At 43.8% G+C, this 18,355-nt stretch overlaps 1 protein-coding gene across 1 annotated transcript; it reads right to left on the reverse strand.

Annotated features, from left to right (window-relative positions):
- Window positions 1-1,744: 1,744 nt before the first annotated feature.
- wdr54 (WD repeat domain 54) lies at window positions 1,745-16,451 on the reverse strand. Its single transcript, XM_084320904.1, has 10 exons — window positions 16,406-16,451; window positions 15,533-15,826; window positions 13,407-13,469; window positions 7,880-7,946; window positions 6,235-6,291; window positions 5,749-5,876; window positions 4,668-4,768; window positions 4,011-4,173; window positions 3,596-3,670; window positions 1,745-2,898 (listed from the first exon to the last, which is right to left on the reverse strand). The coding sequence occupies exons 2-10, from the start codon at window positions 15,755-15,757 to the stop codon at window positions 2,767-2,769; spliced, it is 1,011 nt and encodes a 336-aa protein (XP_084177030.1). The 5' UTR covers window positions 15,758-15,826; window positions 16,406-16,451; the 3' UTR covers window positions 1,745-2,766.
- Between the last annotated feature and the right edge of the window lie 1,904 nt (window positions 16,452-18,355).

Consider the following 18,355-nt stretch of genomic DNA (forward strand, 5'->3'; position numbering starts at 1 on the left):
TGATCATAAAGCAATAAGGGTGACCGATGCACCGTAGACACACTTTGTTTATCTGCTCAAGACACTGACCTCTTGCACGCGGCTGTAAGCATGTCATGTAATGGTTGAGTGAAGATGGTCCTCGCACATAAGGTGATGACTAGGACCATTAGATTACCTGCTTATTGCACACAGTTGACCATGGTTTGAGTCTACATGGAGCTCATTCCAAACAATCAAATATCTTACCAACATGACCTTTAAATTATAAGTCATGCACACATGTAGCAAAAGCAAACTATATTTTGACTACTTCACACCTTCTTCTTGGCCCCTTAACTCCAAGCGGAGCATAGGCCATCGACGACTCTTCTCCATCCACCCAGCACGGCTTTTGGCTGTCTTCTCCGCCTCTCCCCAGCTGGTACCACATCTCTTCAGCTCTGCCTCAGTGTCCCGCCTCCAGCCTAGAGCATGTACCGAGTTTTATTTAATTGACTAGATTGAGATGCAAATTTTTGCCATGTGGTGATGCGATTGGTCAATGTTAACATGCCTTTGCAGACATGTGTTCCTCTACTAATAATAATAATAATAATAATAATAATAATAGATTGGATTTATATAGCGCTCTTCTCTGACTCAGAGCGCTTCACAGAGTCCATTATTCGTTCATACACAGTCATACCGGTGGTGGTAAGCTACAATTGCAGCCAGAGCTGCCCTGAGGCAGACTCACGGAAGCGTGGCGAATAATCATCGCCTACGGCCCCTCCGACCACCACCAACATTCATTCACATGCATACGAGTCAAGTAGGTTAAGTGTCTTGCCCAAGGACACAACGGCAATGGGATGGACATGGGCTTGAGCGGGATTCGAACCACCAACCCTTCGATCATTGGACGCCCCGCTCTACCCCTGAGCCATAGCCGCCCCACCTCAACATGCTACCAAGTTTCCATAACAATTGATGAGTTATGGCCAATTCTGTCATTGTCTACAGCCTTATGGCACCCCCTTCAGGCCAACTGGAGTAAGGTCACTAATTCATTTTTGTCTCACTAAGAATTCTGGGTTTTTGTTTCATGGCTTTACCTTCAACATAGGGGGAAATATATTGGATGGACACACACACATATAAATAACATCATACATCTCTGCATTAATGTACTGGGGATGGTTATATAAGATGTTATACCATGGTCTGGGTGAATACTCTTTTCTGATTGGCCGGCATGTGTACATTAAAACCGCTTAATGCACATAGTTGGATTCAAGTTTACGGTTTAGATCACCGTTCTAAATTAATCCGCTACCCAACCTGTAACCATACCAATATTAACAAGCACAGCTCTCAAAGCTCACTCGTTATTAACTGCAGCAAGCACAGCTGACTTATCAACTTTTTTTTTTACATCCGGCATAGAAAACACACCAACGGCTGATTTAAACATTTCTTTCAGTCTATTTGGAGAATACAACAATTATGAAGAATGGCACACTGCAGACCTCATCCCTTGTAATTTATACTGTGACTAACCGGCTTGGTTCTAAAAGGGACTAGAAAGTGATGTGAAGCCAGCCATCAATAGAATCATCATACATACTGACCTAATCTATAGCCCCATCTACTGGCAAATCTGTGACATGCAAGGTCCAAAAGCAGGCAGATCCCAGGGCTGTCATCTTCAATAAATAGGTTTATTTGCAAAGTTGTTTCATATTGAAATACATTATGAAGTAATAAAATAATACACATCTAAGGCTGAATCGAATATCGTAATGTTGTAATACATATTCAAATTGAATGTCTGAGGAACTACATTCACATACATGTAAACATTCAAGGAAAATTTTTTAAACAGCAGGGATAATCAATGGGATTTGCAGGGTGACTCTGTGGTTGAGTTTATAAACCAGGGTATTTATTTAAATGTAATTCAATTGCAGTCTCAGCTTTAAATGTACCCTATCCACTTTATGCAACACTGAGACATATATATATATATATATATATATATATATATATATATATATTTTTTTTTATTTTTTTTTTTTAAATCACATCAAACCTGCATGGTTTCATCCCTAAACTGCATGGAACTACTAGCATAAATTGGATATGGTTATAAAGCTGAGGCTCTTATGGTTCAAATACAATGTGAAATAGAATTTAGAGGCGGCGCAAATGCATACAAAGTCAATTGAAAGATGCAAACAGAAATAAAGTGTCTATTGGTATACTCCTTTTTGTCATGTAAACAGTATAACTTTATACGCTACACACTTAGTGTCAAGGTCTTCCACTGGTCCACTATATTCACACCCATTTCTAGTCAGCATGGAGGGATATGCGTCAGCTGAGAAGTGATGTGTCCAAATCGCAGTGCTCACGCCGTCAAGTGTTCACACTGACAACATGATGAGGATGATGAGGAGGAGGAGGAGGATGTGAAAGAAAATATCATTCATCTGAATATATTCTTCAACGGATGAGTAGTAACCCAATGACAAAGGACAGAATCACGCATCTGGCATGGCCATGAAAATGCCTTGAATGATCAATTCTCCCAGTAGCTGTTACACTGGAACAGGTCCCCAGATCTAGTATTAAAGAAACACACAGAACCGTATGCTGACAGGAGGTTGTTTCTGACTGCAGAGTCTTCTGTGGGTCACATACTCACGCAGCAGACAGGACTGCTGACACGTGGGTTTTTCCCCACAACCAACCTCACTCCCTTGCTCAGCACTCCCTTGCTCAGCACTACCTTGACTGACCCCCTTATGACTGCGTGTAGCGGATGATCTCACTGAGGTCGTAGCCTGTGACGGCGAAGGCGTCCCCATCTCCGTCGCAGAACTTGGCGCCGCAGATCTGAGTGTCCGACACGCACTCGTTGAACATGTGAGCGATCTGGGACGAAGCGAATGACAATGCGGTCAGAGGTCAGAAACTATTTCTGCCCGTGTGTATTAGTCTATTTCTAACCTTCAAGGTCCTTTTCCAACTTTCCATTTCAAAATGCTCCTCTTTTTAATTTCCAGACCTTAAAGGAGTTATAGATATCATTTTATGTTTATTTATTTGTATTTCAATTATTATAATTTTATTTTTTTTTATAAAACAGCCACAGAGGTTTTAGAAGGGTGCCGGATAAAAGTGTTGTTTTTCCCCCCAAAACATTATTGATTAATTAATTTATAATTTTTTAAATGTTGGCAGGTCCAAAATGTATGTTGTTTACATGTTGTGTGCATGTATCTTCCCCTTTCCCCACGTGGAATGCACCTGATTGGATAAATGACATGCTCTACACTCACATCTAGTGGCTGAATGTTATAGCACCTTTCATTTATTGGCTGGATTCCAAAATCTTTCAAAATTATGTATGCCAACAAGAGAATAGATAGTCTAATCTATAATTTTTTTCATGAAAACTAATATTATATGTGAAATGAGTTTACAAAAACATAAACTGTACAGTCATACATGTCTATTGGGGATGAACAACAAACATTTTCCATCCTTTTCCAGACCTTTATGTGTAATTCCCAAGCTTTTCAAGACATGGAATATATCACACTGACGTTCCTGAAAGTCAATAAATTACCTCCACACTGTTGGTCTCTGGGGTCAGGGTGAGATGCCACACTCTCACCAGAGAGTCTTCAGCAGCAGACAGCAGCTAAGAGAGAAAGAGAGAGAGAGAGAGAGAGAGAGAGAGAGAGAGAGAGAGAGAGAGAGAGAGAGACACACACACACACAGTGATGTAGGACATTTCTCATAGCATGAATAACATTGTCTCTAGATAACTCTGATTGAAGTATAGCTATATAAGCAGTATTCAGCTATAGTATCTTATTGTCTGTGTTTTATTAAAAACCTGTTTGACATTGTGAGTGACAGCCAGTGTTAACATCCACACGATGGACACATTTCACGAGCGCAGAACTACGTCAAAAATGTATACTGATGGTAAACAGTCCCCTGGCCCTCATCTCTTCTCCCTCTCACTGCAACTCACCAGGCCAGAGAAGGGTGCGATGTCCAGGGAGTAGATCCAGCGTGCGTGGGCGTTGACCTCAGCATGGAGAATGCCCGTCACAGCCTCGTAGAGACGGATCTGGCCCGTGCCGTAGCCTGCCACCACCGTACCTTTCCACAGCTTCACCGACGAGCAGCTTATACTGAGAGAAGAGGAGAGGAGAGACATGAAGAGAAGGTGAGAGAAGAGAAGATAAGATATAAAGATAGCAGAGAAGAGAAAAGGGAGAATGGAGGAGAAAAAGTAATGGACGACGGATGAGGATGAGGAGGGAGGAGGAAAAAAGAGGAGAGGTTTGAGGAGAAATGACAGGAGGGGTGGACAGTGGATGGGAGGGGAAAGGAGGAGTAAGACAAATACAAAGAGGGAAGAGGAAGCCGCAGTTAATAATGACAGCAACTCCCAAAAATTGACTGCAAACACACTCAACTGGTTACAGTCAATGCCCCAGAATTGGGATTCTTCATGACATCTTTAACAAGCACCCCTGTCCTGAATAAGGCACCATTAGTGCCCTGACACATCATTTAACATTAGTAATGCTGTTTGAAGCCCGTTCTATCACTACAGGCGGGTCAGAATTGGCATGCGAAATAAAATTCAAGACAATAAATTTGTCTAAATTGAGAGACTTACTCGAAGCCAGGGATCTTATTGAGCAGCTGGAATTCCTCCCCTGACTTCCACACACACAGGTTACCAGCATCATCTGCACTGACCAGGTCAGCTAGACACTCCTAAGTGAGCAGAGAGAGAGGGAAAATATAAGGAATGTGTGAATGTAATTCACTAGCGATGTCCTCCACATCCTAAATAAATTCTTAGTCGACTAATAGTCATAGAACTTTGTTGACTATTCAAATTGTTAATTTAATCAACAATTCTATAAAAATAACAAATCACACGCTGCTGTCCTTTAGCAAATTAATGCATATCATAAAGAAGGGCTTCTTTAAATCTAGGACTTGTGTAGTTACAGGGAATATCTAGTTACAAAGTGTATTGTGAATATTCTTGTGATGCCATAGATGCAGTTATCATTTTCAAGTAATTACTAACTCATTCTACAGTTAGATAGAAATACAACGGTTAAACTAAAATAGGTTTAGTCGACGGATAGCCTAATGACAGATACAGTAAGTCGAAGCCTATAATTGAACCTTTGCACTGAAGAACCATATACGTCAGATTTCTTTATGTTTTGGACAGCCCATGTATTTGCAGTTGTTAATCGACTACTTGGGAGTGTGAATGTGATATATCACAACAAACTACTCAACCTCTACCGTCTTTATCTATGCGTGAACAAAACACTAACTTGCCAAAACATTGTTAATCTGAAAATTTAAAATAGAGTTATATGGTATTTTGTCTGAGGTACTCAAAAGCTTCGCCCTCTTTTCTTGATCCTCCCATCACAACTGTTGCTTCCCTCGCAGGAAAGAAACAGTTGTGATTGGAGGATAAAGAAAAGAGGGCGGGTTTGAAATAAGTCAATTCACAGTAGAGCTCGATTCATAGGGCCAACAAGTACATAATTTACAGAGAGGTGTTCAAGTCTGTCTCTACCGGGGTGGCAAACAAAAGCCTACTGTACACACACACACACACACAGTTACATGCATTCAGACACACCATGTTCAGTTTCTGATGAGTGTGACACACATATAAGCCTAAACTAAACAGTAGATGAGTGTTTTGTTGTGTTGTCATGTACCAGGCTTCCAGAACATTCTGAGGCCATGTCAGTGATGGACTCCTTGTGCTCCTCCAGCACCTCAGACAGAGTGATGTTACTGCCTTTACTGGGTACATCAAACACTAACATAGCACCAGATGATATGCCTACAGAGAAAAAGAGAGAGAGAGAGAGAGAGAGAGAGAGAGAGAGAGAGAGAGAGAGAGAGAGAGAGAGAGAGAGAGAGAGAGAGAGGAGAAACTTTATTAAACAAGTGTGAATTTGCAATAGCTCCGACCGTGTACGTGCATGCATTCACACACACACTTGACCTTTTAGCCTCCTAGGGCAAAAACTGTAGTCTAAAAGTCTTAAAATGGTCAACTGTTCACCCATGGTATAGAAATGTGTCTGAAGCAGACATGATAATTGTTGTACATGTTCTAATTGTACGTGTGCTGAAATGAACCCATTGAGAAAGGCCATGCTGTGTTGGTGCCTTGTCGGTGTACCTGTGCTACTCACCCACACAAATGTATTTCTCCCGTACTGCTGCTATGCCTCTGGCAAACACGGCCTGAGCTGGGGAGACACGCACGCACGCACACACACACACACACACACACACACACACACACACACACAAGCAACATAATTGTCTGTTTAAACACACAAGAACAACAGGGCCTGTCCACGGAGGACACTCTCAGCAATATACTGTATATTATATATACATATGACCTTTTTATTTTACCACTGTGAGTAGCATAGATGTTTGCTAGGGGGATTGGGTTTCTTCATGTTTAGTTTAGTTTATTTATTTAGCACACATTAAAAAAAAAAAAAAAAAACTAGGAGTGCTAGGAGGGAACGAAGCCCAAAGGGGTTGTACAAAGTTCCACTCCCATCTCATTGTCCATAAACAATATGAACGAATTACATGTAAACATGGTCTACAAAATAAACTACAAAACAGGAACAGAGACATAAGGCAGACACTATAGCGAAAACATGGAAAATGTACACGAGTCACAAGTGCTTATCCTTATCATTAGGGCTCAAGATTTTTTTTTTTTATCCACTTTTTCTCCCATTTTCCATATTTTCTCCCATCCCAATTTCGTATCATCCAATTCAACCCTCCCCTGTCACGGACGCTGTTTCTTGCCTCCCACAAGCCGGCTGCAATGTGGACTAAGTCATACATAGCACAAGTCCCCTCCGGTACTTGAGGTAACAGCAGTCGCATCTTTTCACCTGCGCAGCTCGATCTCTCAGTGGCGAGGAGTAACGCGTGGGAGGCTCACGCTGCCCCCGACACTTCCTGATTCTACTGCGCAGGCGCACCAACCGACCTGTAGGAGTCGCTGTCCACAACGCCCCATCCCCACCCATCAGTTTCCCACCCCCTAATACGGCCAATGTGTATTAGTACGGACGACCAGCTAAACTGAAAGCAAATGTGGAGGAGCCCAGCGTCTCCAGCATTTCGTGGCGAGTGCCTTGCCCACTACGCCACGTAGCCGCCCAGGGCTCAAGTATCTTGTGTTTTATTATAAATAGGGGGATTGGGTTTTGGGCGGAGGGAAGCGGTCTGGCTCTTGAGGGTGGTCTTCCTAGGTTTTGGGTCACCACCCTCCTCTCTTCTCAGTCCTCAGAATAAACTGAGTAGCATAGATGTGTGGCAACTGGCAAGGGGATTGGGTTTCTTCATTGAGCAATTATCCTTATCATTAGGGCACAAGTATCTTGTGTTTTATTATAAACTGTATTCCTCTTGAGTCAATGGCACATAGTCTAGTCTCACTCTCTCACACACACACACACACACACACACACACACACACACACACACACACACACACACACACACACACACACACACACACACACACACACACACACACACACACACACACACACACACACACACACACACACACACACACACACACACACACACACACACACACACACACACACACACACACACACACACACACACACACACACACACACACACACTTTAAGTAGCCTTTAAGGGATACTGAGCATTACAGGAGTTAAAAAGGGGAAGGCTACGAGAAGAAGACAGCTAGTTGGACAAGTCTCTTCGTCAAACACACAAAGGGTGAGGATTCTCTGTGGATTTTGGTGTGTTTTATGGTACCTGTGGGGGTTTCTGGGGTGTCCAGTGCATGCCAGTACACCATGATAGAGCCATCAGACTCATACATCTGAAACAAGAGCATTCACTGAGGGTTAACTGAGGAACCCACACATTCCCACAGACACACACAGGAATACATATGTAACGGTTATCATATCGATGCCCCGAGGGAGTTTCGAACCCATGGTCTGCCGCACCACGGGTCGACAGCACAGACCACTATACCAAGAGGTGAATTCACTACTTTGCAATGTGTCTGTGTCTTTTAACACATCCAGCGCCATCGCTTAATGAGCCAGGGGCCGCTAGAACGCCATCGCTTTAATCAATGGGGAGACTGCGAGATTTGCGAGTGCTTAAAATATATCTTATATTATAGCTATGGGTCTAATACACCCGTCGATTGTCAGTGAGTTGCTTCCAGTCAACATGCGCAAAACAGATTGTTTTTTCATCTGTACATTTCCGTTTTATACCGTTTTGAATAGGAGTATCACTATCTATGGCGCGACCCCGGTCAGTCGCCTTTGGTTTAGCTCCGCGACGATTGTGCACATTTTTAGCTATTATGTTTGTTTTTTCTACTTTTTTTATTAAAACATCACTGGCGGGTACGTCATACGACCGCCAGACACTTATGGACCTAAACTCCGGACTCAAAGAGGAGTTTGGAGACACTTTATGCCCAGAATGGCTAACAGAAATCAAGCGGGAGAACGGCAACAAAGGAAACGGCAGGAAGAGGCATAGAGGAAGACGAGGAGGTATCAGGCTTAGATTAAAAAGATCTGCTTACCGTCCAGCAATTCCATCCATCTTTCTGGCGAATGCACGTTCGTTGGAGGGAAGGATGGATGACTTGAGAGCGAGGGTCCGATTCCAATGGGAGATGAGAGACGTTAACATCATGTGTTTCACGGAGACATGGCTCAAGCCAGCGACTCCGGACAACAGCGTCTCTCCATCGGACAACTTCACCGTCCTGAGAGCAGACCGCACGGCAGCCTCTGGGAAGAGCATCGGGGGTGGGGTCTGCATCCTCACGAACAATCTCTGGGTTAATCCCAAGGAAGTACATGTCCTCTCAAGTTCATGCTCCCCAGATATGGAACATCTCTCAAACCTGTGACGTCCGTTCCACCTCCCCCGTGAGTTTACCGCGGTCATCATGTCCGTCGTATATACCCCCCCACAGGCAAATACTGGCAAAGCGCTGGTGGAATTACACGATCACCTCAACAGACAACAGATCAAGCATCCGGATGCAGCGATGATAGTGGCTGGTGATTTCAACCAGGCGAATCTGAAGAAAGTGATGCCGTCCTTTTTTCAGCACATCGCCTGCTCCACGAGGGGGAGGAACACACTCGACCATTGTTACACCCCGTTCAGAGCCGGCTACAAAGCTGTAGCGGCTCCGCCATTGATGGGTGCTGCAAGCGCGAGCGATCACGACTCCATTTTATTATTCCCTGCATACAAACAAAGATCACGTGACGCCGTCGTGTCACGTGAGACAAAAAAGTGGTCTGACGAATCAGAGGCCACGCTCCAGGATGCGCTCGCAGACACGGACTGGGATATGTTTCAAGGCAGTGCCAGTGACGTCAGTGAGTACGCTGATACCGTTGTGAGCTACATATCAACACTCGCTGATAGTATTGTGCCCACGAAAATGGTGCGGGTTTTCCCAAACCAGAAACCGTGGGTGGACAGCACTATTAGAGCAGCCCTGAACTCTCGCACCACGGCTTATAACCGGGGCAGAGAGTCAGGAAACATGGAAGAGTACAAGGCTTCAGTCTACACTCTGCGCAAGGCTGTTAAACTTGCTAAGAGGACATATGCTGATAAACTGGAGACACAAATGGCACAAAACGACACAAGAGGCTTGTGGCGGGGACTGAAGACAATAACTGACTACAAAGTCAGCGCCCCCTCAATGGGGAGCGACGACGCCTCTCTCGCGGACAAACTCAACTCCTTCTACGCTCGGTTTGGTGTAGACAGTGGCGCTGCTGGCTCGCCGGCTAGTGACGTCACTGGCGCGCCGGCTGTTGTGGAGGGGGGGGGGCAACCGTGGGGGGGGCGGGGACGTTCTCTCGTTGTCGGTAACACAGTGTGAGAAGAATGTTTATGCAGGTGAACACCAGGAAGGCTGCTGGCCCAGATGGTATAACAGGACGCATACTTAAGTCCTGTGCCAACCAGCTTGCCCCGGTGTTCACCGCCATATTTAATCAATCCCTGGCGGAGTCAGTGGTCCCTGCCTGCTTCAAGATGTCTACCATCATCCCTGTACCGAAGAAACCCTCCCCAACATGTCCAAATGACTACAGACCGGTGGCACTCACCTCTGTGGTCATGAAATGTTTCGAGAGGCTGGTCAAGGACCACATTTGTGCCTCCCTCCCCAGTGATATGGACCCTATGCAATTTGCATACAGGACAAACAGGTCCACTGACGACACGGTCTCCCAGGTACTGCACAGCACTCTCTCCCACCTTGACCGTCAGAAGGGGGGCTATGTGAGACTGTTGTTCATTGACTACAGCTCAGCGTTCAACACCATAGTCCCCACCAGACTGGTGGACAAGCTGATCGAGCTGGGTCTGAGCTCCGCCCTGAGCGCCTGGGTACTGGACTTTCTGAGTGAAAGACCCCAGGCGGTCAGGGCGGGGGGTCAGACCTCCAACACCATCACCCTGAGCATCGGGTCCCACCAGGGCTGTGTTCTAAGCCCCCTGCTGTACTCACTCTACACACACGATTGTGTGGCCAAGTTCAGCTCCAACTCCATAGTGAAGTTCGCAGACGACACGGTGGTGGTGGGGCTGATCTCGGACAACGACGAGAAGGCCTACCGGGAGGAGGTTGAGGTACTGGAACGCTGGTGCCAGGACAACAGCCTGCTCCTGAACATTGGTAAAACCAAGGAGCTGATCGTGGATTATAGGAGAGGACAGCAGGAGACACACACACCACTGATGATTAACGGACAGGGTGAGCAGCTTTAAGTACCTGGGGGTCCACATCTCAGAGGATCTGACATGGTCAACACACATAGACACAGTAGTAAAGAAAGCGAAGCAGCGCCTCTACCACCTGAGACAGTTAAGGAAGTTCAGAGTATCGGGGAAGATACTCCAGTCCTTCTACTCAGGAGCTGTAGAGAGCATCTTGACCGGAAACATCACTGCCTGGTATGGAAACAGCACGGCACAGGACAAGAAGGCCCTACAGAGAGTGGTGCGCTCAGCCGAGCGTACCACGGGTATTGCGCTACCTCCCCTGCAGGCTCTATACAACAAGAGGTGCAAATCCAGAGCCTGCAGGATAATGAAAGACCCCCACCACCCCAATAACAGCCTGTTCCAGCTGCTGAGGTCAGGCAGACGCCTGCGAACCCCAGCTACTAGGACGGAGAGGCTTAGGCTCAGCTTCTTCCCCCAGGCCATCAGAGCCTTGAACAATGAACATTGAGTGCCACAGAACACTGAACTATCCACACACAAGCACACATGAGCACACACACGACACGCACGCTCACACACTAGCAGCCACTTTAACACTTTAACAAGAGCGGGCACACACTCATGCCGCACACACGCACACTTATGGCCAAGAGGAAAGGCCACTTTAAATTAGTATAACAACAGGAACAGTGTATTGCACTACTAAAGCTACCTAGCATGTCCTATATGCTCTGTAAATAACTATGTACAGATACCGAGATGTCACACCATGTTACCTGTTACCTGTTTATTGCACAATGTTGTTTTTTTATTGGATTCTATTATATGTTGTACCACTGTATTGCACATCGTCGCGGGCAAGACCACCAGCATTTCATTGTATACTTGTATGCCGTGACAAATAAAACTCTTGACTTGACTTGACTTGAGTATAGTTTTGGTGATTCTTAGTAATCCCAGGAAAAGACGCGATAATAGCATTTTAGTGGAATACACTAAACACGTTGTAATTTTTCGCCTGATTATCGAATCTTCCTGAAATCAACACTAGATTACATGAAATGGCCCTCGTAGTGCGGCGCTCCCCCCCCCCCCCCCCCCCCCACCTCCTGCACCCAACGGTAAATGGCCACACACACAGACAGCTTCGATCGCGGTAGAAAGAAATATCAGATCAACGCAAGATTTTATATAATGAGTCCTTACCTGGTCTCTGATGTAATGCAAAAGAAATAATCCAATTATCTGATCGCTATTCCAAATACTGCTCGTGGAGGTCCGTCCCACATTGCCCGGCATTGCATATGAAGAGGGGGGGGGGGGGGCAGCATCACAGATGTAACGTTGTAAATGCTAGTCCTGCCGGAGTATTTAAACCCCGCCCGCACGGCTCAGATCGGCCCAGAAAAGAAACTACACCATTTCTAATAGAGTGCAATACCGGCTGGAAGGCGTAGGCGGTGGTATTTGCCCTTTTGGATGGATGAAAATGAATGGATATAGCTAATAAAATAAATAACGATTAAAACCTGACTTTTCTCGTGATTGGCGCTGAATGAGTTAACACATCCTGCGCCAAGAACGAGTTACGCTGTTTTTGCCCGCCATGCGTTGAACGCCAAGAACGACTTACGCCGTTTTTGGGATCAATATTTAATTTTTTCGCCATGGCATTCATAATTCATCCAGCCAACCTCCGGACTCCAGCGGGACCCTGTATGAGATTGCAACGCCTCAATACCGCCGCCTGGTGGATGGTCGGGCGAGTTACACTCTCGCCAAAACCGGAAGTGCCGATCGGTGCGTCAAGGAAATACCTCCGGCAGTGATATCTTGTTACGTGGCTCCAGACAAACACTATAGTGCATTTGGATCGCTTTCTAAACTTAATAATCGATATGATTTCGGCGTTTATTGCGCCATACAAACCGGAAATGGATCTAGGAGATCGGCGTCAAATAATTGGGATCTATTTCCTCCAGTCTCATCGGCGAACGGTAAGGACAGTAACGTTATTTTCAGCCCGATTGTTTATTCATTTCACTGCAAACCATCTGATCAATATATCAACCCATACCGATCATATACATTTGAATTTTTTAATATAGCGTGTATAGGAAAAAAACGCCAATCGATAATCTATCATTATGCTTCAGGGCCTATAACTACTGTTTTTGGAATTACAGCAGAAAAGATTAAAAACATACTTACTGTATATTCTCAACGCTATTAACACAACAATGTATGAATGAAAAAATATAACGTTCCCACATCCTGAACGATAGACAATCGATGTTGAATGGGCCATAGTAAGGTCAATATAGCAATACAATTTAAAAGGCTATAGCCCTGCAAAGAAGGTAAACATCTCCATAGGCTTTCAACTGTGGCAGACTGGGTATATTGATGGATATAACCCATGGCGCCCAATGTGTTAAGGGTGAGAGTGAGTTTAACCCATAGTACCGCTACTCGCCCCAGTCACTTCACAACATCTGAAGTCCATCGTGACTGCGCTTTGTGGTACCATCCGTTACACATATCAACTCACCTGGATGCCCTTCTGAGATGTCAGCACCAGGAGATCACGAGAAGGCAGAACACACCAAGCTGCCTGTTAGAACAAAAATATTTCTTCACTCGTCGTGACATAGCACTAGACAGACATGACCAAAACTAGATAAGAAGCAAGACTACTGTACACTCACAATCACAATTGATTGATTGATTGAAAACTTTATTAACAGATTGCAGAATGGGTACAGTACAGTACAGCTCAATACATACAATTGTTAAGGGGATGCAGACCAGAGAAAGACTTTCGTCTTGTTTACATCAGGGTCCCCCATTTTCAATTCATCGTAACATATATGACATACATGACATACAGATAGACAGTACTGCTACATCTATACATTTATGACATACCAGATTTGCAAATACAGTACTGTTTGTGATACGAAAAGAGTCCAGAAAAATAAGTATATACATTTGACGTTGAAACTGTACATTGCAGGAGGTTGGGTAGGTGGGGTGGGGGGGACTGTACATTGGAGGTGGTTGGGTGGGTGGAGGGGGTTGGGGTTGGGTAGGAGGGGTGGGTGGGTGACACTGTACAACTGTACAAGCAAAACTGTACATTGGAATATTGACAAGACCATACTTGGTAATTTACTGTACATTGGAGGGGGTTGTGTTAGGACATTTACAGGGGCCAGTTTCGAATTGCAGTCTCCCGTAGGTGTTTTTTGAGAGTGTTTTTGAAAGTGGGTAGTGATTCACATTCCTTTACAGCTTTGGGTAGGGCGTTCCACATTGATGTGGCATAATTGCGAAACGTGTTTAGTCCCTTGTTTGAGCCAAATCTAGGTTTAACATGATTTGTGGAGCTCCCTCTGGTGTTGTGATCGTAGTATTCACTGACCTTTGGGAAGTATTTTGACATGTACATGGGTACCTTGGTTGTGTAGTGTATCTTGTAGACCAGGCCGATTGCAAGTTGCTGTACTCTGTCGTCTACTCTAAGCCATCCTAGGTTGTCAAAGTGGGCAGGGGTGAGGTGGGTTCTAGGGGTAAGGTCAAGCAGTAGTCTGACCAGTTTGTTTTGAGATGTTTGTAATTTTGTTTTTAGCGCCTTTGAGGTGCTTTGGTACCATGAGGTGCAAGCATAGTCGTAGTACCCTTGAATGAGTGCTCCTGCCAGAGTCTTCAGGGTATTCTTGTTTACAAGTGAGGAGATCCGGTACAAGAATCGAGTTCGTTGGTTGACTTTTTTTATTACATTGGATGCCATTTTGTCACAGGAAAGATTTGCCTCTAGGATGGAACCCAGGTAGGTAATATCTTCTTTCCTTGTGAAAATATTGTCACCCACTGTAACTGAGAAGCCGTCGGTCTTGCTGAGTTTGTTATTTGAACCGAAGAGAATGGACTCTGTTTTGCCCATGTGTAATGATAGTTTGTTATCAGCGAGCCATATGCAGATTTTGCCTAGTTCTGAGCTGAGGGTTCTTTCAACCTGTAACTTGTTCTTGTCAGAGACCAGCAGGGCTGAGTCGTCCGCAAACAGGAACAAGTTGCAGTCACAAGCTGACGACATGTCATTTGCATAAATTAGGAACAGTAGCGGACCTAGTATGCTTCCTTGTGGAACACCACAGCTTACTGTGAGGGGGGGGGGGATAGGGTACCGTTTACCTCCACCATCTGCTCTCTCCCCTCCAGGTAGGATTGCATCCAGCTCACTGATAGACTATCAAAACCAATTGCTTTTAGCTTGTCAATCAGAATGGTGTGATTGACAGTGTCGAAGGCCTTTTGTAGGTCCAGCATGACCATGCCGCAGTATTTGCCCGCGTCCACCTCTTGTTTGATGTGGTCATTTAAATAGAGACGGCATGTGTCAGTGGAGTGGGTAAGGTAATCTACTGAGTAGTACGGACAAATCTGTTCGATCTCACAAACCCACACACAGCACAGATACCAACCTATGTATGGCCGGGCAAAGGGGAAGTGGCTGTTTGTGACTACTGTGAGTGTGATGTAAACCAGAAACAATCTCAGTGGTGTGGATTTATATTATTAGCCTGCTGCAAGTCCTAATGGGGCTACAGACCAGCCCAGAGCCCGGTATAAAACGGCCCATTAGAACTAGGATACATCGTACTGTTGTCAGACCTGCATGATGAGTGAAGTGGAGGTGGCGACGTTGGGCTCCTTGGACTGTAACTGGCGGTGAGAGTAGTTGAGGCCATCCCAAGACGCGCTGACCATGTTGACCACGTTGGCATGAACCACTGTGAAGTAGGTGAGGTTCCGTGGGGAGATGCGCAAAACACTGAGGTTGTTGTACAGCGCAGATGCACTGCTTTTAATCTGGATGCTCTTATCTTTGTGGTACATCTTGGAACCGTCTGGTTATCACTTCGATTAGTTGAGTGAAGGAATGGGTGACTGTGTTTATTCGAGATTCTGTAGAGAAGGGGGTGTTGAGAAATATTGACAACGCTATGAGACTGAGACAATTCCACATTTTATTGTGTAGGCCTAATTTAAAGTAATGCAGCTAGTGTGATTACAAAAAAAACATTTTCTGCTAACGTTACTACAAACTGAGGGCAACTACTATCCGTTAGCTGGATTTCAGGACCACTTTTCAACACACATTATTCGCGTTTAACGTTAGGTTAAACATACGTTTTGAAGCACTGGGTTGGTAAAACTGCACAATAAATGTGAGCCATTATGAAAAACAGCATCGGCCAACGGACAGACTGGTTGAGTAGATAACGATAGCTATCGTTCACCTAACAAGCTACTATGTTATCGAACGTAGCTGGTGGAAATACATTGATAACGCTAGCTAGCTAGCTAACGTTAGCCATTATTGTTTGTCAAACATTAGCCTAACGTTATATCTGCTTCCTTGTCGGTGTATCAAGCAATTCACTGTCATCATTCATTCAATGATTATAGCTAGGCATTAGTCGTCGTAGTGTTAGCTAGCGTTAACTACTTTACAAACTAACGAAGGAGATTAACGTTAGCTACCATCGCGTCCTTTGCAGCCAGAGACAGCAGCTCCCCCTTTGCGTACTACGTCACGAATCATTGGGTACCCTAAACGTTGGCGTGCTCAGTTGCTTAGCAACCTCACTGGAGAGAAAGTAAAGGATAAATGTCGTTCTGGCCAATATTTCCATGTGTTATTCCTTAAAGCCAAGGTAAGGCATAAATATAGAGTTTTGAACTTTACTTTAACTGTGTTGTCACAACGCTCACGTTATGCATTGGATATATAACATTACGGACCTGTGTTCAATCAGTGTAAAGTTATGCTATGGGCCTGGCCTGTTGCCCAGCCAAATGGCATGATTGAAAACTTTATTAACAGATTGCAGAATGGGTACAGTACAGCTCAATACTAACAACTGCTAAGAGGATGAAGACCAGAAAAATACTTTTGTCTTGTTTACATCTTCCATTTTCAATTCATCAAGACATTTATGACATACAAGACATACAAATATACGGTACTGTGTAAGAAAAAGAGATCATAAAAAAATATATACATCCGAAGGGGAAGAAACTGTACATTGGAGGGGGGGGGTGATGATGCCAACCGTTTTCAGAATTCACGTTCTTTCTTGACCTCAGGAAATCAAACATGACTGTATCCCACCTGTTAGATTACATAATGCATCTCACCAATTAGGATGTATTGTTCCTTTTAGATAAATTATGTTGGACATCTTGTAACATTAATTTAAGTAAGTTGGCATTCCTTGAGATGTAGAATGTGTCACATTTTCTGATCAACTGTTAGCATATATGATGAATTGAAAATGGGGGACCCTGATGTAAACAAGACGAAAGTCTCTCTGGTCTGCATCCCCTTAACACTTTGGGTGCCGGCCAAAAATCCGGAAAATGACTGTGGGTTGCCAGGATTCCTGGACGATTCTAGCATATCTCATGATCTTAGCGGAGCTATTTCTATATTTTATATTATAACTATGGGGAAATGGTTGGGCTCATTTGAAGACGACAAGTTGATGTACACAATGCAAAAAACCGTTTGTTTCTGCATGTCTTCGTTCGTTCACAATTACAAGTTAAAAAACGTCAACAAAAGATAAAAGTGGAGGTAAATTATTTAGAACAGAAGTTACAGGCACTTTTATGAAAGGTGTGCCGGCGGGGTGATAATAGGTACTGAACGTGTTATAAAGCAATTTAGACTGGGATGGATGGATGGATGGTTTGATTGATTGATTGTTTGACAGATTGTTTTATTGGTTTGATTGATAGAATGTTTTATTGTTTTGTTGATAGTTTGATTCATAGATTGATTTGTTTGATTGATTGATTACTTTGTTGGTCATTTGATTGATAGAATGTTTGATTGTTTTGTTGATAGTTTGATTCATAGATTGATTTGTTTGATTGATTGATTACTTTGTTGGTCATTTGATTGATAGAATGTTTGATTGTTTTGTTGATAGTTTGATTCATAGATTGATTTGTTTGATTGATTGATTACTTTGTTGGTCATTTGATTGATAGAATGTTTGATTGTTTTGTTGATAGTTTGCTTGATAGAATGTTTGATTGTTTTGTTGATAGTTTGATTCATAGATTGATTTGTTTGATTGATTGATTACTTTGTTGGTAATTTGCTTGATAGAATGTTTGATTGTTTTGTTGATAGTTTGATTCATAGATTGATTGGTTTGATTGATTGATTACTTTGTTGGTCATTTGATTGATAGAATGTTTGATTGTTTTGTTGATAGTTTGATTCATAGATTGATTTGTTTGATTGATTGATTACTTTGTTGGTCATTTGATTGATAGAATGTTTGATTGTTTTGTTGATAGTTTGCTTGATAGAATGTTTGATTGTTTTGTTGATAGTTTGATTCATAGATTGATTGGTTTGATTGATTGATTACTTTGTTGGTCATTTGATTGATAGAATGTTTGATTGTTTTGTTGATA

Source organism: Notolepis coatsorum, assembly GCF_963971535.1.
Source record: "Notolepis coatsorum genome assembly, chromosome: 1".
In the NCBI taxonomy this organism is placed as follows: Eukaryota; Metazoa; Chordata; class Actinopteri; order Aulopiformes; family Paralepididae; genus Notolepis; species Notolepis coatsorum.